Source organism: Haliaeetus albicilla, chromosome 20, assembly GCF_947461875.1.
Source record: "Haliaeetus albicilla chromosome 20, bHalAlb1.1, whole genome shotgun sequence".
NCBI lineage: Eukaryota > Metazoa > Chordata > Aves > Accipitriformes > Accipitridae > Haliaeetus > Haliaeetus albicilla.
The window spans coordinates 8,215,151-8,237,499 of record NC_091502.1 but is presented as its reverse complement, the minus strand read 5'-3'; the positions used below and the strand labels follow the sequence as shown (position 1 = coordinate 8,237,499).

The window sequence follows — 22,349 nt, the reverse complement described above, 5'->3', positions numbered from 1 at the left end:
AACTAATGAACACAGATTAGCGCAACAATGATAAGACTCTTAGGAAGCAGGTTAAAAGGAAGACAGCAGTAGGTAGTGCCTGAAGAATTATCCAGATGGAGTTACGGACTAATGAAGCTCCCCAGCGGATGAATCTAGGAGCAGACACACCAGTATTTTCACTGATGACTCAGAACAAAATATAGAAATATGCCAATGCAACAGTGACATGTCAAATGAGTGTGAAACATCATCTTGATTCAAAAAGATGAATACTCCCTCTGTGAAACAGTCAGGGGAAATAAACCCTAAGCATGAAGAATCCCATTTCACTAGATTTTCATTTCATCAGATGCTATGTTTGCTCTTCAAAGATACCAGAATCTGTACCAATCTTCACATTCCTATTCTCAACTCCTCACCCTTAGTACTGTGTGCTTCGGGTATGCTCCACACACGTTTGTTCTCAGTTCCCAGGTAAAAGTTTCATTAGCATGCTGCACGTACTTATCTCCCAAACTGTAATCTGAACCGTGTGCCTGTAAAATGCACCAACCATACCAGTTCTTAAGCAAAAGGAGGAAAAACTATACATGATAGACTCTAAATTACTTAGTACCACTACAGAAAAAGATCCGCATGGCTTGGGCATAGTCCTCTGAAAAACATTACCTTGCTACTCTGAAATAATAAAGAAAAGCACAATGTTAAGTACTATTAGGAAAGGAATACAGAAGAATACCATAAATTTACAACCATTTAAAATCCTCAAGTACCCACATCACAGAAGAATGCAGTTTTAGTCAGTCCATCTCAAAAACGGTATCATAACTCTAAAAAGCTACAGAGGAGTACAGGAATCATGAGATGTATGGGGAATCTCCCACATCAAAAACTGACAAGACCCTTCAGTTTAGCTAACAGATGACTGGAGGATGCAATATGATAGAGAGCTATAAAAACTACAAAGGATACCATAGAAGAAAAATCACAACAATGATCAGGTATTTCTCATAATTCAAGAATGAATGAAATGATCAAACAGCAGGCTTCTCTCAAATAACATAATGTTGGGTTTTTTCCAAAAACACCTATGAAACTCATTATTTCCAGACAAGTATAATATAAAAACAAAGAAAATAAAAAATATAAATGCATTTCAGAAACAACTGGACATATTCATGGAAGAAAAGTTGATCAACAATCATTAAACACAACAATGCTACCTCAAACTCTTGAAATTACTAATTCAAATAAGGTGAAGTGTATACTAGTGAAAGGATTACCCTTATTTTTCAGACCCTTTCTCTAAATCAGCAGCTACGGGCCATCACTGAAAACAGAACTCAGCTGGGCAGATGTTTGGTCTAATCCAGCCATAATATAGCACACATCCAGCTTGTTTTGCTGGGTGATGACTTGGAGGACTTCAACAAATCTTCTCAGCATTGGAATGACTCATTTGTCTGATTTCTTCCAACAGGTAACCTGCTATAACAAAATCAGAGCTAGTCCATCTCTCCCTTTCACCCTTACTATTAGTTATGCTTCACAATCTGAAAAACTGCCCCACAATGAAGACAGGTTGCAATGAGAAATTGAACTTCCTCACAGAAGGAGCATTGTCACGGCCCTGAACTCCAAGAAAGGCAGGTCAAAAAAAGCCAACCATACTAATTGTTGGTGTAGACGATATAAACAATTTGGTCTTGGATTTTAAGGACAAAAATGTGTTCCCTCATGCTCTTATTCCATAAGCTTATTTCAACATCTAAAAGAGAAGTTTGCATGACCGTTGTCAGACTACCCAACTTTAGCCTGAAACCTCCCTCAGAAGAGCAGGATAAGCCACAAACTAAGTAGTACCCCGAGAAGATAGTGATGTGTGACTCCCCGACCACCCCCAAAACAGACCACAGAGAAAGGAGAACATTTACAAACTTTTAAAGAAGGGAATTCTTCTGCAAAAGCCTTTGCTCAAATGTTCTTGAACCTGTTAATGCTACCCAGACCCATACTGCATAGAACAGCTTAGGATGACAGGGACCTCTGGACCTCACTTTGCTCAATCCCCTGCGCAAAAGCAGGGGATCTAACCTGTTTCAAAGTTAGATAAGGTTGTTCAGGGCCTTGTTCAGTCAAGTTTCAAATATCTCCAAAGATGGGAGATCCCATAGCCTCTCCAGGTAGCGTGCTCTACTGCCTTCACCAGCCACACTTACTGTGATTTTTTTTTTTTTTTTTAACCTTTTCTCCAGCTGGAATTTCCCTTTCCTAAACTTGTAACCTCTTGTCTTTTCACTGTGCACCTCTAAGAAAAGTCTGGCATTTCTGATACCAAGGCAGTCTGAGTTAACAAGTAAATTGTACAGTGAAGGTATATGATACACTTGAGCCAACCTGACAGCTCACTACTGCTAATAGGGGCAGACCAGTCCTGTACATATCCAACAATCTAATTTCAGCCGTCCCACCCCCCTGTGCTAGCTCTGCAACCTAAATGGCTGCACAGATAGCCAATTCATCTTGCTAACCTGACAGAAGTCCATTCCCTTGTTTAATTCCTATGTCATCTCAGCAATATTAATATGTTCAGCACAGGGTCACAAGGGAGAAAGTGGAGCTGCAGGTAGGAACACAGCACCCCTTTTTGGAGGGGGGCAGGGGGAACAAGCTGCAACCTCTGTATTTACATTTAGATGTCAAGGAACATCATATGCTAAAAAAATTCAGCCTGCTTTAATAAACTCTTGGCAATAACTAAACAGTCTTACACATGCTTCCTACTTCATCCTCTCACCTATGGGATCATATTTACATTTCTTTCCTTAATAACACAACCTATGTCTTCTCTCATCTGTGAAGACAGTTATTAAAACAGTGCTTAACTGATACTAATTATATTCAGCATTAATTACAATCTGAGCTAAGCAGAATGTAATAGATAGGAACTATATACATTTGGTTACAAGATGCCATGCCAGTTGGAAATGGAGTAGCAGTAAATTCATTTGGTTCATACAGATGCTGGTGTATGCTCTTCACCAAGCCGAAGTCTCACGGGTCAAAGGTGTTTACCATCCTGTAGCACTGAAAAACTGCACAGCTTTCTACGCTTTAAGTTACGAGGCACTATGGGAACCTTACTTCAAGTAAACACCATTTAGCTTTGTTGGAAAGGAATTAAGTACACAAAAAGCACACACTTTTTAATATAGCAAATACTCTTACACACACCAAAGAAAACTGTCACAGGACCAGCATTCAAAGTCGTATTTGGCAGCTAATGACAACTCAAGTTTCATACTTTATAACTCTTCAACTTATACCAAATTTCAATCGTTTTCCAAACTGTGTCTTTTGAAATTGGGCTACCTAGAACCTGTTGAAAGGTATTATTGGTAACAAAGGAAAAGCATTTCTATACAGCTGTAGAGGAGCTTGATGAGAGAACAGATTTAATCTTTCCAGTTTTCATACACTGCACGCCATGGTTTGTAAAGTCCATAAAGATCAGTGATTTATGAGATCAGAACTAATATATCTCTTATCTGACTTATAAAAGGGAGTTTTCCAAGGGAAAACTAACTCAATGCAATAAAAAACAAACAAACAAACAAGAATTATGAAAATACTTATCAAAGATTTAGAGAGCTCACAGTAATCTATACTTACCCTCAAGAAAAGTTAAACACATTCCGGGGGTTTTTTTTATTAGCATGTCTGAATTCTTCTAGTCCACTATTCTCCCCAAGGCTCAGTATTTCAGTTTGAAATCAAGACAAGTATCATGTAAGCCACCACCACTCCCTGCTCCATCCTCAGATACGCTGCACCACCTTTGACGCCTCCCTAGCCAACTGTATTTTGCAAGGATTGCTACTGCCTCAGCTACCGCAGACTGCCCCAGGAAAACCTCGCTGAATCCCTCCACAACCTCCTGCCCAGTTAAAACTTGCTGCCATCTATTGTCAGACCATTCACAGCTCTGCCCTTTCCCATCGCTTCAAGTGTGGCTCCACTGCAAGGTGCCAGACTCTACTCATGACCTCCGTAACTAGCACCAGGTTCACCACCCTCACCCAAGTCATCAGATTTTTACAGAAATACCTAAGTGATCCCGCCAGTTTGCTTGATCAGTTCACACCTCCCAGCTGCCACACACTTGCCCTCATCCCCAAGCAGACCTTTTATCAGATTTTACCAAACAGCATAGTCCTCTGGCTAAATTAAATTAAGATCATCACTGTCCAGGTGCAGTCCTGAAACAGCCCTTGTTTTGCCACAGCTGCTAGTGAGAAAGAACAGAAGCAGAGCACATAACCCTTTCAGTCTCTAGGGTCTCACATCCACCTTTGCAAAGCACCTGGCAAGCTGCACTCCTCCTCTCTTCCATCACTCCAAAGACTTCATGATTTTTGAGAAGAACCACAGAGCAATAACCCTAAACAGTTGTCACAACTCTTGTACAGCCAGCCCAGCTTAAAGCCTGATTCTGGGTCCTCAGCCTCACAGATAGCTTTAGTAAATATCTGTTTTATGCGGCTTCCTCGGGAAGAGCCATCCAACTAATTCTTGTCAGTTCACTGTTGCCAGTGAAACTTCCAAGAGCAGCTGTGGAAAGGAAAAAAGAACAAGAAAAAAGCTAATGACTGCAGCAAGTCAGCTTTTATACTGTCAGAGGCTGGAGGGAGACAGGAAGCTTGAAATTCAACACAGATCCTAACAACCATGTGCTTGCAGACCCAAGACGTATTTTTACCAGCAAGTTTAGCACCTATTCTTCAACAGAAGCACAAACATTACCATAAGAGCCTTGCATCTTTTCACTGTATTAACTTTTTTTTTTTTACCTCTAACTCCACATTAAGTTGCATTTCCCTCTCTCTGATAGCAGGGCTATGGCAGGGAAATGATGCCAACACAAGTAACATTAAGTTTTCTAGCACAGATGCAAAACTTTGGAGATGCCACTCTGTGTGCTATCAGTTTGATACTGAAAACTACCTAACTGTCAGCTTCCTTCCACACACGTGTTCTGCCTCATAGTAATACTTATTACATATTTCCCCTATGCAGTCAAACACTTCTGGTAATTACAGTAAGTGCGTTATTTTTAAAACTGAGATACACAGACATTATGAGAACCTCCAATAATCTACACAGTTACATTTTGCAAAGGCATGCATGAATCAAAAGCAGCTCAAAGCTTAAAATGCATCACTGTTTGCATACTTTGAGAAGCTTTTTTTTTCCTAAAAGGATTAGTGCTTACTGCTAAGCTATCTAACTTTACTCTCCTGTTTGGAAAAATAGCCAACCTTTTTCAGGTTTTGACATTACAAGGAGTAACACACACATATTTTGATGAGGACGTCTGCGAGTAAAGCTGATCGCCTGTTGCTTTACACTGAGGCTGCTTCAGCTAGACATTAAACTGCAGTGCTTCAGGCTCTGGCCATTGACCCATTATCAACACCAGGCAAAATTCCTACTATTTGCTTGGGTCTTTTGAAATCTCTTTAATATCAGCAACTTACAAATTTTATTTCTGTTGGAATGACATTTTGGCAAGATAAATTTTGTGGGGAAGGCTTTCAGCTAGACATTTTGAGAAGATCTGTAAGACAGACGTCTAAACGACACTGGCCAACATACAGCTTTTCATTCAAACAAACAAAAAACTTTTACAAGGATACGCGCCTAGGATGTTTAAACACCACCGCTCGCTACAGCTATTCAGGCCCACCGCATTTCTGATCTCTGCCGTGCGGACCTTCTTTTCCACGCAGCCACAGAAAACAATACACAACACATTCACGGTCAGCACGAACAGTTCACTGGTAACGAAGAGATTAATCGCTTTGCTTCGACGCGGCAGCAGCAGCAGCACCCCGAGCCTCTGGCTGCTCCCTGCTCCTCCACTGGAAGGAAAACTCTGGAAACGAGCGGCGCTCAGCCCGCGGTTCGCGGCACTTCTGAGGTGGCCTCCACGCTGCCCACGGTGCCCCATCGCCCCCCCCCCACCTCCTTGGGCCGGGGACCGGGCGCGACCTCCCACCGCCCCGCCGCTGCCGCGCCAAGCGCCCAGGGACCCCGGCCCCCGCCGCCGGGAGGGAGACTTGCTCCCTGGCAACTTCGGCGAGGGCTTCCGCGGCGGACAATGGCGGTGCGGGGGCCGGGGGCGTGAGGGGACGGGACGGCCCGCCGGGGCGGGAAGCCCGGCGAGCGGGCAGCCCGGCCGGGGGTCAGCGGGCGGCACATGGAGGACCGGCGCGGCGTGCGCGGCGGGGGCCGACCGCGGCTGCGGGGTGACAGGGACGAGCCGGACGAGCCGCCCGCGGAGGGAGAGGCCGGCCGGGGAGCGGGGAGGGGGCGGCGGGGGGGGGGCGCCGCGCCCCGGCGGGCTGCGCCCCGAGCGCCGCGCCTGAGGGGCGAGGGCGGCGCGAGGCTCCGCGGGCGGCGGGAAGGGGAGGCGGGGGGGGGGAGGGAGGCGGGGGGCGCGCGCGGAGAGAGGGTGCCGGCGCGGGCGCCCCCGCCGCTGAGGCGCCGCTCCGGGCGCGGCGCGTGCCGCCGCCCGCCTCACCATCAGCACTTTGGCCGCGTTCTCCAGCTGGGCGATCACCTCGGGGGCCCCCCCCGCCGCCGCGGCCGCCGCCATCATGGTCTCTCTTCAATGACGCGCCATGCGCTGCATTCTGGGACGAGGCGGCCGCGCAGCCAATCCCGGGCCCGGCCCGGCCCCGGCGCGGAGGCGAAGACGACGGCGCCGCCGCCGCCGCAGCGCGACCGCCGGCCGCCAGCCAGGGGGGGCCGCCGGAGACAGCCCCCACCTCTGCGCGCCGCGCACCTTCCTCCCTTCCCTCCTTCCCGCCCGCCTCCGGGGCGGGCCCGGCGCACGCGGCGGGACCTGCGGAGTCCCGGGGCGGGGCCCGCCGCCTCCGCCTCCGGCCGCCGGTTCGAGGCCGCCGCACCTGCCGGGGCCGGCGGCTGCGCCCGCTCTGCGTGTGGGCGGAGGAGCGAGCGCTGCACGGCCGCCCGGGCCGGCTGCGGGAGCGCCGGTTGAGGTGGTAGCGCCGGGAGGGCAGGGCGAGGCCGGAGCGTGAGCTTCGTCTGGGGCTGCCCGGTGCGGTCGTGCTTCCCCGGGGCGTACCGGGCGTTAGCGAGGCCGCGGGCGCTAGCTGCTTGCCGTTCCTTGTGCTGAGAGGTGCTCGCAGCTTTTTAGCGGGGGGAGAAGGATTCGCTTTTAAAATACAGCTTAGAAAGCGGTGGGGAGTGGAGAAGGTGACCAGCGTCTTTACAAACGGAGCTGCTCTAGGGCAGACAAGAAAAACAGCCCAGGTTTAAAAGTGACCTAGAATGCCTTTTTTTTCCCACCTAACTCCATCTGGAGCTCGCCTCATGTTACTGGATGTGAGTTACAAGGCAGGGTCACCTCTGAAAACTGTGCTGGAGAGAACATTGTTTTGTACACCTGTAGGAGCGAAAGGACACGCGGATTGTGCCTTTGCCGGCATTCCGTATTGGTTTAGGAGTTTGCCTTTTAAACAGATCTGATGGTTTCCACTTCCGTTTGCACACTGGAGCAGACTTGGAGCTTTGGTACCTTCAGATGAAACTAAACTGGAAGGTCTGCAACTGCCAAGGTGTATTCAGTGCATAGGACCAGGCTAGATCTCCTCCAGAGTAAGTCCCTCGCAGTGCAGGCCACTGAGCAGCATCAGCTGTTCCCCAGATCCCGCTGGACTGCTCTACTCGTAACAGCAGTCTGGTGTTTCCAACCATAGTTCTCCCATCCTCCCAACCTTGAGAAGACATTAGCATACCTCTAGTGCTGAACTTACGCAAAGTTTGGAAGATACCAGCTAACTGAGCAGGATGTTAGGAGTCTTGCATGCTCACAGACTGTTCACATAAACTGGGTGTAAATGTGCAATGTTTCCATGCAGGTGATACAACGTGATAGCCAAAGGCAGAAGAAAGGGTCAAGGAAATGGGGTGACAGCAAGACACACATCTTTTGTACTCAAAAGAATGCAAGTATTTTTCTCCCAAGAAATGACAGCTTTCGGTGCTGAAGGGGGCATGGTGCTCACTACTAGACAAGAATCAGAAGTGGCAATAGAACCATGTAAAAGATTGATGTGGTTTACCTAGGAGGTAATGTAATTCATGCTAAAACATTAAGTGTCTTTCAGGGTAACATTCAACTTCACAGTTGAAGAATGTGGGGAGATCAGCAGAGCTGCACTGAAAGGAGAGATGAGTATAAGGAAAATTAAACCAACAGTCAGAGGTGGAGGAGTTCGAAGGTAGTGAAAGTACTTAAGTCCTGAAGTGTGTTTATTGGGCAAACAGTGCAATGTACAATCAGTCTTACTCTAAAGAACAGCAAAACAAGAGCTAAAGACACAGAAGTTTGTGTACAAAGAGGTAATGTCAAAAAAACCTGAAGAGTATGGAAAAAGCTATTTTAAAGAATTCTGTGTTCAGTAAAGGACTACTTCAGTTGAGTATTTCTGTACTTGTAGCTTGTATTCGAAATTAGATTCTTCAACAACTTCCTCAGCATGCTCAAAGGTCCTTCATTGTCCTGTGGACTTGTGTGTTCAGCAGCACACTTGAATAGCCATGGGAGCAATAGAAATAGAATATTACTGTTCGGGTTGGGGGGGCTCAAGCAGTCTCCAGACCAACCTGCTTCTTCAGCCTTCTGACCAAGTTGCTTAGGGCTTTGTCCAGCAGGGTCTTGAAAACACCCAAGAATATGCCCAACTTATGTGGGCAACCTGTGCCAATACTTGATTGTTGTCACAGTGAAGTCTTTTTCCCTTAAATCAGAACTTTCCCATGTGACTACTGCCTCTCATCCTGCTACCATGCACCTCAGTAGAGAGTTTTGCTCCATTTTCTTGACAAGTTCAGGTACTGGAAGGAAGCTCTTGGGTTCCCCTTCAAGCCTTCTGACTGAACGCAGTTCCCTCAGCCTCTCCTCACAGGGTATGTGCTCCCACCCCTTCACCATCTTGATTGCCCTCAGCTGCACTCACTGCAATTTGTCAACTTCTTTCTCATACTGGGGGCCCGAAGTGTGGTGTGGTTTTCCAGATGTGATCTAACAAGTGCTGAGTAAAGAGGACTAATAATTCTCTTGATCTACTGGCTTCATGCCTGTAAAAAGAACCTAGTATGTCTTTATAAAGGTAGCCTTGCTCACTGCTGTGGCATTCTGCTCACTTCTTATGTTTAGCTTGGTATCTCTCAGGGCCAAGTAAAGTGCACGACTGGGCCTTAATTGCCCTGACATCCTCACCTGAGACTTCAGCATGTGCAGTACTGTAGGTTTACCTGTGCCAAGTCCTGTCTCCTGTTGTCTTGGCTTATCAGTTGGCCTTCCTGGATGGACCTATGTAAATATATAGCCTTGTCTCCAACCCTTTCTCCTGAGTGGACCTTGTCTCTGACTCTGTCTTCTGCTGTTCCTGGCTGGACTTGCTGCCTGGACCCTGGACCTGACTCATTATCTCACCTTGTCTTGGACTCTCAAGAAGACCTGTCACCAATCCAGCCCTGCCCAAATCCTATGGAACTGCACTCTGGTTGCTGAGGGCACTGCCCTGCCTGTCCTGTGGTCAGCCTTGGTTCCCAGCTTATCTGCCCTCATGGAGTGGCCCTGCTCTTACTGTCCGTGACACAGTCCACCAGGACCTCCAGAGTCCTTTTTTTCTTCAGTCCTCAGTCTGTACTGTTGTGGTGGTTATTCCATCTCAAGTAAGGTATGACACCTTAGGATCCATCTGTCAGTTCCCTGAATAGACAGTGGTTTGATCAGTCTGTATATTTCCCTTCTCCTGAAGTTGTCTATTTGAGCATGCTTTGAAAGTAGCATGTTCATTAAATCCACTCTTTTTTCACAAATCAATACAATATGTGCAGATAAAATCTTGCATTTTACCATATCATCAGGTGCATCTTGCCCTCATTTTCAGTGGAAGGACTGAGTGGAGTAATCTGCAGTAAAAATGAACGTGTTCAAGTAGTCACATTTTGTCTCAGCTATATTACAATCAATGTTCTCTTGGCTACTCTTAGAAAAGCTGATTGTTCATTTATCTTGTCAGAGTGAACGCTGAAGCTATTTCTGCTGTTGGCTAAAAAAGATGCATCACATTCTTCCTTAACGCTTCCCTCTTTTGTGGTGTTAATACTCCTAAAATAGTTCAAAGCTTTTGGGCTACTGCCAGAGTGTTGTCGGTAGTGGAGCCTGTGCTTGCTGCTGTAGCAGTCCTTCTGTAGCTTGCTTTCTTCCACAGCTGAAAACATCCAACTAGTGCTAGTGTTGGCTAAAGATTAAAATGTTAAGGAAAATGAGCCAACAGTTGGTAGTAACACAGTCATGAATTAGGTTTTTTTGTTTTGCTTTGTTTTAAATATGTGTTAATCAGGCAGCCCTGTGCATACACACAGTAACACTAGGAAAGATCTGTTGTAGTCAGGAGCATCTGACAAAGTCTAAGGTAAGGAAATAGAAGTGACTGAACGCTAAGTTAGGTGAGATAAGGAAATCAAAGTCAGTAGGGAAGTGATCACTAGTATGAAAGCACGATGACAATTGCAAGCTTCCAAGTGGCAAGCTTGGGAGCAATTAATCTCAGAGGAGGATCTCAGAACAATCCTTTCCCTCACAGCTCTCCCATGTGAGTGGACTGCACGACTCATCCTCCAGAGCATGCCCCAGCCCCTCACAGCATTTGCTTCTGGCTGAAATCTCTGCAATCACCATCCATTTCTCCGTTACTCCTGCTTTCCTTCAGGATGCAGAGAATGGTACTCTTCTTGTTATTCTCCAAAGTCTTTTTCGTGAATGAATTAAGATCCAACTCTAAATTGGAGGTCTGTGAGAGAAGCAGCTTGTCCGTAGTAGGAACCTTACCTTTCTTGTTGAGGAAGTGCAGGATGAATGAAAATGATTAAGCAGATTCCAGGAATTCTGGGACAGTACCTGTCTTTGCCTGCCCGTTCTTGCACTGCTCTGGTCTCCTGCATTTCTCTGGTGAGGGGCTTAAACCAGATTTTTGCTGTGTGTCTTATTTTATGGGTCTTGACTTGATTTCTGGGGTCTATTTGTAGCAGCACTGAAGGTCTACAACTGCGAGTAAAGACAATGTGAGCTTCGTTGGTGTAATTGAAAATAAGCTTATTAGGTATCTGTAGAAGAGTTCCTTCAGGTTGTTCACACACTGAAGTAGACATTAGCTCTTCAGTTTATTTCTTACAAAGCAACAGTACGCAATGCTGCAAAGTTATATTAGCCATTCAAGTAATTCATTTCAAGTTCTCAGTTTTGTTAAGAATGGAGTTTGACTAGGGAGTGGAATGTGTTGTAAATGAGGTTAACTGGGAAGAGGTAAAATACTAGGTATTTAAGTGAACAACCTCCACATTGTAAGACTGGGCCTTACTGCAAGGAGGGTACAAACCATATTAACCAGTGGTATGCAGGCAGAGATACAGGGGATAAGAATGAGGTTATAGAGAATTGGTGTGTTGTGTAGTTGTGTGTGTGCAGTACCAGTGACGCTGTCAGAGCAGTGAACAGTGACAGTGGCCAGGAGCAGCCGTCAAGTTGCCACAACAGCAGCCTGCAGAAGGGGAATTCAGGAGGATGTCAGACACACAGATGACTGAGTCACACTCAGTGTTTATTAAACTAATATTCCGCCCAAGAATTGAGGCACAAACCTCTCAACCTGGCTTTTCACAAGCAAGGCATTACATTGGGGTAAATATGATTGACACCAGGAGACAAAATGTCAGGAGTGGAAAAAAATGTAGGCTAGGTGGACAGTGTGACTGGATCTAGACTTTTGGCATCTTGTGACACTTATTCCTGTATTTGAAGCTGTAATAATAAGAGCTTAAGCGTTGTTTAAAACAAGTGACTGAATTAATTATTTTACAGGAAACGTACTGTGTTTGTTTTTGTATCTGCTTATGTTCCATTTCTTCCTGGCTCTGCTTGTCTAGCAACCGCTGTGTCAGTTAGCACTTCAGTGTACTGAGAAACGGGGAGCTGAACATAACAGTCACTGAGTTTAGCTATTTTGATCTTCAACGTTATCTTTAGGATTTATGACTGGTTGACCAGAACATGTTGCTTATGGTTAATACTTGGAAGTTTATCAGCAATAAATTACACTAAATATTTGGAAAACACGTGGGCTTTCCTTCACACAGCCTCTGTGCTGCCTCTACCATGGTCTTCTGGGGTATTTGGGAACAATTCACCAGTACGGTAAATGGTAGGATGATAGCTTAAACTAGCCTGTTTTATCTTGTCTGTAACAAACACTTAAAAATCTTCATGCTGCAGATATCTATGTTCAAGGACACAAAATGCCAACTCAGATTGCCAGCTTACTGCTTCTTTCATCTCAAGACCGTTGTGAAGGCAAACTTGCCAACCCAACAAGGGATCCAACAGGGATCAATGCAGCACCAGTGTATTTTAGGCTACTGTCTCTAGACACTTACTTGTTTAATGTAAGTGTCATTCACTCAAGATTAAGTCATTCTTTTGATTAGCATAGGCTACAGTACTAATGCTCTAGTCTCACCTCTGAAATCGTTCTGTTCTGACCCTGCTCTGAAGGCACAGTGTGCCTTAGAAGGAGATTCCTGGGTGATGGGTTAGTATGAACTGTGGGCATCACTCTTACCTGCCGTGTTTCCAGGGTGGATAACCACTATCACCGTGGTTTTGAACCAATGAAAGTCTTGCCTCTGTTTTGCACCTCCCTACCGGCTTCTGTAACACACCGCAACACTGCACTGTTAGATGCAAACTCTTACGTTAGTCTGAGGTGGATTTGACTGTTTTATTGAAAAAAAGTATTAATTTTCCTGGTGTGTTGAGACATTAGAAAGATCCTTTAGCAGCTTCAGTTTTTGCTAGCCTTATCAGAGGTTAGTGTTGTCCATCTGGATAATTGGTATGACCAGATCTGTGACAGCCTAATGAAGTCAACTGGGAAAAATCTATGAGAGGAACATGATAAATCAGAAGTGCCTTACAGTTCTAAGTTTAAGCCTCTCACGTTGCAGAGTCATGTGCAGCCATGCATAAGCTAATAGTGTCTAAGGTGAGTTAAGTTTCTTGTCCTCACATCTCTAATTGAACAGCTATTCCAGAGTTTGACTTTTCAGAGTTGTAAATCCTTCTGCCTTCCAGCTTATTTACTTTCACTCTATTTGCTGCTAGCTTGCTGGCACAGGAATAGATATTGTTCTTTATCCCAATTAGATTTTCTTCCTTCCTCATGTTTATTCTAGGTATATTTAGAAAGTTATATTGCCCTTATTCTTCATTTTGTGAGTTCATATATCATTAGAGGAGTTTTCTTCCCATAAATAAGTTCCTTCCCACAAATAGTGCTTCTCCTGTTCTAACACGAGTTCATCTATCTCAAAAAATGATCACCAGAATGGTGATACTCCAGACTACGTTTTACAAGGGCATTGCTTTTTCTGTAGCTGTGTTGGAAATGTATAGACCAAAGCTGTAAAATTGCCTCCACTGGTTTCACATCTGCATCGTTTTAGTGGCTTAATCATCCCCAAATTGCCTGATACACATACATACATTACAGCAGGAATTTTAGGGTGTCAGTCCCAGAAGTCTTACAGTAAAAAACTTCATGCCGCTTCTATTATTCCGTGCATCAAATTAATTTAGTTTTTCCTTTTACAGTACTTTTAATAATCTTTTACAGAATGTGCCTGAATACTATTTGCAGATTTCATTAACGTGCTCTACTTTTTGTTCTCAAGCCATTTGTAAAAGTATTAAAATTGGGTCTATTTATAGGCTTTCCACCCCTCGACATGCCCCTTTGCAATGTGGTCTATGTGGCAGAAATACCATCTCTATTTTTCATCATCATCCCCTCAGGGACTTCACTGCAGATTGTCGTAGTGCTAGAATCAGCTCTGCATAGGGCAATTGCTATAAACAACTGCAGAGGAGTTCCTAATCCTTCTAATAAATTTGGAACAGGAATTCCATTTTTTTCCATCTTGCAGGAGGGCCTTGGAAGTCTCAAGCAGCTGTATAAAAAATTTTAGATTAACCACTCTTTCCAAAGTTACATCCCCGCCCCATTTATGTACCCACCTCCTATTTATTCATACGTGGCCCTTCCTAGTGGGAGCTCTCTGTGGTCCCCCAGCCAGCCCCTCCATCAGCAGCTGAGAGCCCTGATCTCGCTTTGCTTTCTCTGGCTTGAGGTCTGGCAGGATAGCAAGTGGGTACCTTGGTGGCCAAGTCTGTGACTTTAGCTGAAGACATTCGGCAGCAAATCCTTTTACTGCCACTCTACCTCTGGTATGTCAGCATGGGGGAACTAGGGGATAGGTCTTTCAAGCTGTTTTTCCTAAGTTAGGTTTTTTTTGGTCCCCCAGACTAGGTGTTCTAGTTCTGGGAGGTCGATAGAGAAGTCTCTCACGTTCTCTCTGGCTTTCCGGGGGGTATTGCAAGATCACAGTTCTTCCCATAGATATCTCACCTTATTACAGTGTGCTGGTTTTGGCTAGGATACAGTTAATTTTCTTCATAGTAGCTAGTATGGGGCTATGTTTTGGATTTGTGCTGGAAACAGTGTTGATAACACAGAGATGTTTTAGCTATTGCTGAGCAGTGCTTACACAGAGCCAAGGGCTTTGTTGCTTCTCCCCCCACCCCACCAGCAAGCAGGCTGGGGGGGCCCAAGGAGTTGGGAGGGGACACAGCCGGGGCAGCTGACCCCGACTGACCCAAGGGATATTCCAGACCATATGATGTCAGGCTCAACATATAAAGCTGGGGGAAGAAGAAGGAAGCGGGGACGTTCAGAGTGATGGTGTTTGTCTTCCCAAGTCACTATTAAGTGTGATGGAGCCCTGCTTTCCTGGACACGGCTGAACACCTGCCTGCCCATGGGAAGTGGTGAATTAATTCCTTGTTTTGTTTTGCTTGTGCGCATGTCTTTTGCTTTACCTATTAAACTGTCTTTATCTCAACCCATGAATTTTCTCACTTCTACCCTTCTGATTCTCTCCACCATCCCACTGTGAGGGAGATGAGTGAGCGTCTGCATAGTTGCCAGCTCAAGTTAAACCATGACATCCAGTCAGGGGTTTTCCCCTGGAAGTTGCCAAACATTCCTGGGTGACTGCTGCTGCTTGTTTGCCACTTGTATTTTTCAGGTGCTGTCCACCCTTTTGATCAGTCCAGCTAGGGTACACTTCCTCTACTGCTGAGACACTAGACCTACTTCATGGCTACTGTATGCTGCCACTGACAAGAAAATGGGAGGGAAGTTATTAATGGATTGCTATTTATGGCTCTAGAAGCTTTCAGTCAACATCCTCTCCTCCCATTTTCTTTCCAATACAATCCATTCTAGTTTTCTCTCTGATAATTTCCATTCTAACAATCTTAAGCATCTCTAGTTTAACTAATAATTTTCTGTGAGACAATGGAACAACTTTTTTTGAACACCAGAAGATTTAATCTGGAATAAAATAATGGTTTGACTTTGTAGGTTTTTTTGTTCTTCAAAATAAATGCATAGGTACATAAGCATTCCCATTCTGGATCAGACCTGATATAGATCTAATACTATACCTTATATCTAGAGGTGATGAGAATGAAATGCCAAAGAGGAAGGTGGAAGTAGATGAACAGCAAGCAGATGCAGACTCATATGTCCTCAGTGGGTGCCATCTGCATCTTTAATGGTTGAAGATAGACCTGGAATAAGCTACCCTTTCCAAAGACAGAAGACATTTTAGTATTAACTCTTGCATATAGAAATATACAACAGCATTTGTGAACTTTTACTATCCTTGCACAGTTAATCCTTTTTCTCAAATTTTTGTCCTCAGAAACTTGCTTAGAGTTGTGCTACATCATACTCTGTGTGCAGATATGTTTCCTATTATTAGTGCAGCGTGTAGACTCCCTCAGAAGTGCCCTCTCTCATTTTGGTCTTTTTACCTCCATCAAAAATGCAAAATTTGAGAGAGGATCTGGAACTGGATGAAAGGTGCCACATGGAGATATTCCACAGATTTGTTTAATATTATTATCTGTTGCCTGACCATTGTAACATTTTACATGCTTTCATGGCTATGCAGCATGTTTACCAGAGGTATTCAATAAGCTGCCTACGTTCATGCAAAGGTGCTTTTCCTGAGCTGATGAAATTAATTTAGACCCTTTGAAGGTGTATGGATAGTTTACATTTTTGTCTCCAGTGTTTATTATACTGTGTTTGTCACTATTGAATTTTCATTTGATATCATGTTGTCCATTTGTATATTCTTACTAAATCTCTCTTAAGTACTGTGGCCTGTGCCTGTTTTTTTTTAAATTAATTTACTTGTACAATCTGCAGATTTTTTATCTAATATTTCCCCTGGTAATATCTTAAACAATAATGGAATTAGAATCATGGGATCATAGAATCATTTATGTTGGAAAAGACCTTCAACATCATCGAGTCCAACCATCATCCATGCCCACTAAACCATGTTCTGGAGTGCCTTGTCTACACGCTTTTTTAATACCTCCAGAGATGGTGACTCCACCACTTCCCTGGGCAGCCTATTCCAATGTCTGACAACCCTCTCAGTAAAGAAATTTTTCCTAATATCCAACCTAAATCTCCCCTGCCGCAACTTGAGGCCGTTTTCTCTCGTCCTATCTTCAGCCACCTGACAGAAGAGACCAGCACCCACCTCACTACAACCTCCTTTCAGGTAGTTGTAGAGAGGGATAAGGTCTCCCCTCAGCCTCCTTTTCTCCAGGCTGAGCAACCCCAGTTCCCTCAGCCGCTCCTCATAAGACCTGTGCTCCAGGCCCCTCACCAAATTGGTTGCCCTTCTCTGAACACGCTCCAGCACCTCCATGTCTTTCCTGCAGTGAGGGGCCCAAAACTGAACACAGGACTCAAGGTGCGGCCTCACCAGTGCCCAGTACAGGGGGACAATCACCTCCCTGCTCCTGCTGGCCACACTATTTCTGATACAGGCCAGGATGCTATTGGCGTTCTTGGCCACCTGGGCACACTGCTGGCTCATATTCAGCCAGCTGTCAGCCAGCACCCCCAGGTCTTTCTCTGCTGGGCAGAATTAACACACAACCTTAATACACAACCTTGAAGCACCTGTTCTTATTTTTTTATCAGTTATAGCATAAATCTGCTCTAGGTTTTTGTATTTTTAACCAGTTCCTTTTTATTATGTTATTTGAATTCTCATTTCAGGGCCACTTAATTTCTTAAACAGTCTCCTGAAAGACTAAATAAATATAAATTACCCCCTCCCTTTTCCATCCTTGTATCACAATAACACTATGAGATTGCTGGAACATGATTGTCTTGTACAGGAAGCATGCTAGTTAAACATTAGCATAGCATCTCGTGATTTTCTAGGCACTTTTGCTTTCTCTCTTCAAATATCATTTCAACAAATTTGTCAGATACATACAAAAGTTTTATTGATCCATGCTTTTCAAGATCCAACCTGGAGTTATTTTACAAAGCAGGCACAATCATGGCCAACCCCTTAACCCTTTAGCCCTACAGCTGATTTAGGAGATACATTCACGTAATGGCTGGCGTTAAGACAAGTACTTTTAACAGTATGGCTATGAAGATTTTATGAGCCAATTCACCATCAGAATGTGCTTTACCTTCTTGAGGCCGTTACAGCTTTCTCATGTAAGAAGTTCCCTGTCTTCTTTCCCAGTTAGCAGAGTATTAAAGGAATGCATATTAAAAAGTATTTCAACAATGATTTTGTAATTAGTTCTCCATGTATAATGTTGTCAGTGAAGGTACATTCACATGATTATTCAGATAAATTCAGATTAAGTTGCATTCATTTGTTCCTTCAGATAAAGGCTTTGATTTATTTAATCACAGAGTAGTTTTATTTTGTGATTACATTTGTATTGACCAGAAAAGCAATTACATAAAAATTTGGTTAGCCAGTCAGAAATTGAAATATTACACTATGATATAAGGCATCTTATCTTGTAGATAAGCAGCCTTGAGTATTAACTTCTCAAAGGAATATTTGTAGTAAACAGCTGAAATTTGCTGCGAACACAGCTTCCCAAACTAGGTCTGTTAAAACTTCAATTTGCTTGCAAACATATTGCGAATAAAGAAAACTATAATGTTTAATTTATGAAACAATCTTTTTCCTTGGTGAGCCACTGGTCCCATAGGCATGAAACCTCAGGACCTGTTCCAGGCTTAATTCCCACAGAAGCCTGTGCACTGGGTAGGATCAGAGGTGAAAGCTGGTGACCTGAAATCAATGTGTGATCTGCTCCAAAAGGAAAACAGTAACATGAAGAATGATGACTCACGACAGGCCAGACTGTACCCATGAATTTTCCCGCAGTGACAGAGCTAGTCTCATTACTGTTACACTGATATTTTTCAGCAGGAGGGATGCTTCAGGCAGTCCCCACCCTGCCCGTCCTGACCCCATCGTCCCAGCACCCCCAGTTCCCCGTGCTCCTTCACTGTGCCGGCATGACTGTCCATGTGACTGAAGTGTTTCAGAAAATCAATCCAGCTAAAATTAGCAGCCGCTGTTTTACTGGGTTATTTTTTTGGCCTAAGCTCTCTGCTCTAAGTTTGCTGCCCAGTTGCACAATTACGGCAGCACAACCGAGGGGTCATCGCAGGGGCGGCGGGGAGCAGCAGCACCGTCAAGCACAGCTTCAGTGGGTTTGCCATTAGCTGTGTAATCCTCACCTACACAAATCCAACAAGCAATGTTTTGATCCTGTCATTGCTTCTCTGCCACCTCCTGCACTGTTCTGACATAAGCATTTGTGAGGCTGTGCAGTGACCCATGCTGGGGGCACGCTTTCCTAACAACAAAAAATCAAGCATTTCTGTTGGCTTATTTTTCAGAAAGGTTAATTCCCCAATCTGGAAAGTCCCGTGGTCACACAAACACCTGTCCTGGGAAGAGGGTGCCATGGGGCTGAAAAGTCAATGCAGCGAGGAAAGAGAGCAAGCGCCTAGCATGTGTTCAGATAGTACAGATGCTGAATGTCAAATCACAGTTTTGGTAGCCCAGCAGCGTAATTAAGTTGCCTAGTCTGCCACCCAAAACGTTACCCATTGAGGAAAGAACAATAACAATCTTATAATGGAGATATGTTTTGTATGTTACACATTTTGAAAATTTGCTTCCCAAATACCATGAGCTTGACAGAATCACTCTTACTCCTCAGGGCTTGGATTGGGTTTGGTTTGGGGGGCATTACCCTTAGAAGCATGCTTGATTATTTAATATATGAAAAACTACCAAGTTTAAAGTGAGCCTAACTCTTAACAAAAAAAACCATGGTGAGCAAACAACCAATGTCAAATTTAAATATCGAGAGGAATTGTCCTATACAATCAAAAATAGTAGGTAAAGGTCCTGCTTTGGAGAAATGGAGGCAGCAATCCCAATTTATAATCAGTCTCTGTGTATAATTTTTAAATGCTCTGACAGTTTATTTTTAAAGTTTTCATTTTAAAAGCAAATTGATAATTTATCGATACTTTGCAATCAGGAAAATATTCCCAATTAGGATTTTGATTTAAGAAAACAAAGATTCTGTTGGATTGCTCATCTTCATAAGCAGAATTTTCCCTGTGCAAATCACCTGATTGCTTCACATTATTCTTAGCTCTAGCATCTGCCAGCACATTTTTCAGTAATTCCACATAATTTGGAAGTGAGCATCAGAGTAAACAGTCTGCCCGAATGACTAGAAGTATTGAGATAAACAGTTTAATTTTAGCCTCAAAGACAGTAATATTGATGATTTACTTGGAGTATGGTTTCCCTCAGATTCCAGTTGCTCAAGAGGCTGGAGGGGTCAAGTTTTCAGGGTGGCACAGAAAAATGCAGGAGTCAGACATTTCTGAAGCTTGGAAGCAGCATTTTCTGTGCAGAAATACTGACTAAAATTTGTCCTTTACCATGTCTTAAAGAGAGAAAATGGTATCATCCAACCATGACTTTTGGTATGGATAAAGGACGGAGAAATGCCACACGTGTAACAAGAAGGTATTATATGGAGTTAGATTTGGTTTGTTTCTACTGGGCATTTAAAGGACTTAACATGTTGAAAAAAATGCTGAAGGAGGTTTTTTGTCAGGATGTTGGGACAGTGTGTGACAGGAGTCAGATTATGACTGTTTGCTTTGTTCTATTGCTGTTGTTTTGACTCCCTCCATTCTTCAAAGCTGTTAGTACAGAACTTGTTTTATTTGCTGCCATAGGTATAACTGATTGTCAGCAGCTGCATTTAGGAAAAACCCATCCAAAGTAATCTAAGTAAAACCTGTATCGGTGCTAATATGCTGCAAAATGGGAAGAAACACATCATGACAGGCAATAGAAGGTCTGTAGGATCCGACACAGGAACATTTCAACAGTTCAGGCAATGCCACTAACAGTAGGCTCCTTTTTCTGGGATCCAGCAGTGCAATGTCCTCCATCCTGTTCCTTTGCTAGCTGTAGTTCTGACATCAGGATGCGTCAAAAAAAAAGAAAAAAAGAAATGGAATAGCATTGTTTTGGGCTGGATGAACTCTGAAGCGGAAGGCCAAGGTGATGAAAACAAATAAACTCTGAGACTGTGTTTATTAGCCAGGAAGTGGTTATTAGCAGGAAATGTGCTGGAGGCTGATGTACCAACTCCAACATAGCTATATGTATCAGTCATCTTTTCCCAGTGTTGTTGAAATCTTGGAATAACAATGGCAACTGCATTAACTTTTATTTGAGAACAGGCAATTTCATTTTTTTCAGCCAATCCTGCAAATAAATCTACCTTTATTTAGGGGGGGTGCATCTCGTTTCTCTACTCCAAATATTTTGGTGAAGATAGTGCTCATGAAACAGGACTGGCCGCTGCTGTCACACGGGGCGTTCAGAGAGATGGCAGCCGCACTCTATGACACTGTGGCAAATGGCAAGAATGAGCAGAGAGAGGTAGGATGGAGCATGAGCGGCACCGGCAGGGTCCCCTCAACAGCTGTCATTGCTGGAGGCAGCTTCTCATGAAATGCTGTGACACTGTTCAGAGAGAGGTGGGATCCCAGGGGCAGGATGGGATCCTACCCTGGGATCCACCTTCTCTTGATTTATTAAGCAGTTTTGACAAAACGCTCCCTCCTGTGCTGGTAGCAGCCATGCAAGCTTCCTAGCTGATCAACGGCATCCTCGACTGGAGGAAACTCCTCTAGAAACCACAGGATGGTTCAGGCTCCATGACCTGTTTAACTCAGGACTGTGTCCACACACTGCTGGTAAACTTGTCCATGGGCTACCTGAAGCTGCCTAAGAGAATACCAGCTGCCTATGTTTGAATCCCATCCTTCCTTTCCTAACGTTGTCTTTCTGTGTAAGGCATTGCTGTACTTAGTCCAGCGGTGCTGTATTTGCAACAGTGGAGGGAGGCAGAACAGCTGCTCTAGCACAACTAAACGCAAAAGGAAAACTGTCTGAGCTGAGCAATGCTCATGTGCACGCTCCTCCTCACTTGATGCAGGTGAGCTGCACCCCAACATCAGTCCGTCCTGTTACATGACCACGGATGGAAAGGGAGTTAGCTGGGGACAATCACCCCTAAACTGGGGTCCAAACTGGGAAAGAGCAGGGTAGAGCTGACCCATCAAGCAATACTAGTCCCCAGAGTAAAGCAGTGATTGATCCAATTTCTCTGGCATGAAGGTAAGATGCCCTTTCCAGGTGTCTTTTTCCTTCTTTTTTTGTACTGGAACTATTCATCAAATATTTTGCTGTCACCAGTTATTTGAAGCAGAGGATTACTTTATAGTCAACTCTGAGAATGGACGCTTTTCTGAAAACTGAGTATCAAAAAACTAGATACGTTAGTGCCACTTGTTAGACTTTGGTATTAATTAAGCTGTAAGCAATGCTCCAGCCTACAGTGAGAACAATATATGAGTAATATATAATGTAGTTCAATTTCACGACTTTATTAGAAAAAAATCAAGAAATTAAACCAAAAAAGAACTCTTCTTACTGATTTTTAATATTTGGAAAGTTCCAGAAGACAACCTGTTTACCCTTTTTTCAAAGGAAGCTGAGCTGCACATGTCCTCACGCTTTGGCCAAAATATGCAGCAGCGGAGCACCTTCATCGCAGTTTCAAATGTTGTTCAGGTCTGACACCACTATTTTCACATCGTCGACTGGCTGTATGACAGCCTGCAATACTCTGCTCCGGCGTGAAGATGATGACCCCGACTGCAGTAGCCTGTATTTAGCAGATTTGTTAT

At 44.2% G+C, this 22,349-nt stretch overlaps 1 protein-coding gene across 3 annotated transcripts in view; it reads right to left on the bottom strand.

Annotated features, from left to right (window-relative positions):
- XPO4 (exportin 4) overlaps positions 1–6,754 on the bottom strand; it is an 85,550-nt gene extending 78,796 nt beyond the window's left edge. Inside the window, exon 1 of one of the 3 annotated variants that reach the window (XM_069808176.1) lies at positions 6,566–6,754. In XM_069808176.1, the coding sequence (XP_069664277.1) occupies positions 6,566–6,643 (78 nt within the window). In that variant the 5' untranslated portion in view covers positions 6,644–6,754. The remainder of the gene's footprint in view (positions 1–6,565) is intronic. The other 2 variants (XM_069808177.1, XM_069808174.1) reach the window with 2 other exon arrangements.
- Positions 6,755–22,349: the final 15,595 nt, after the last annotated feature.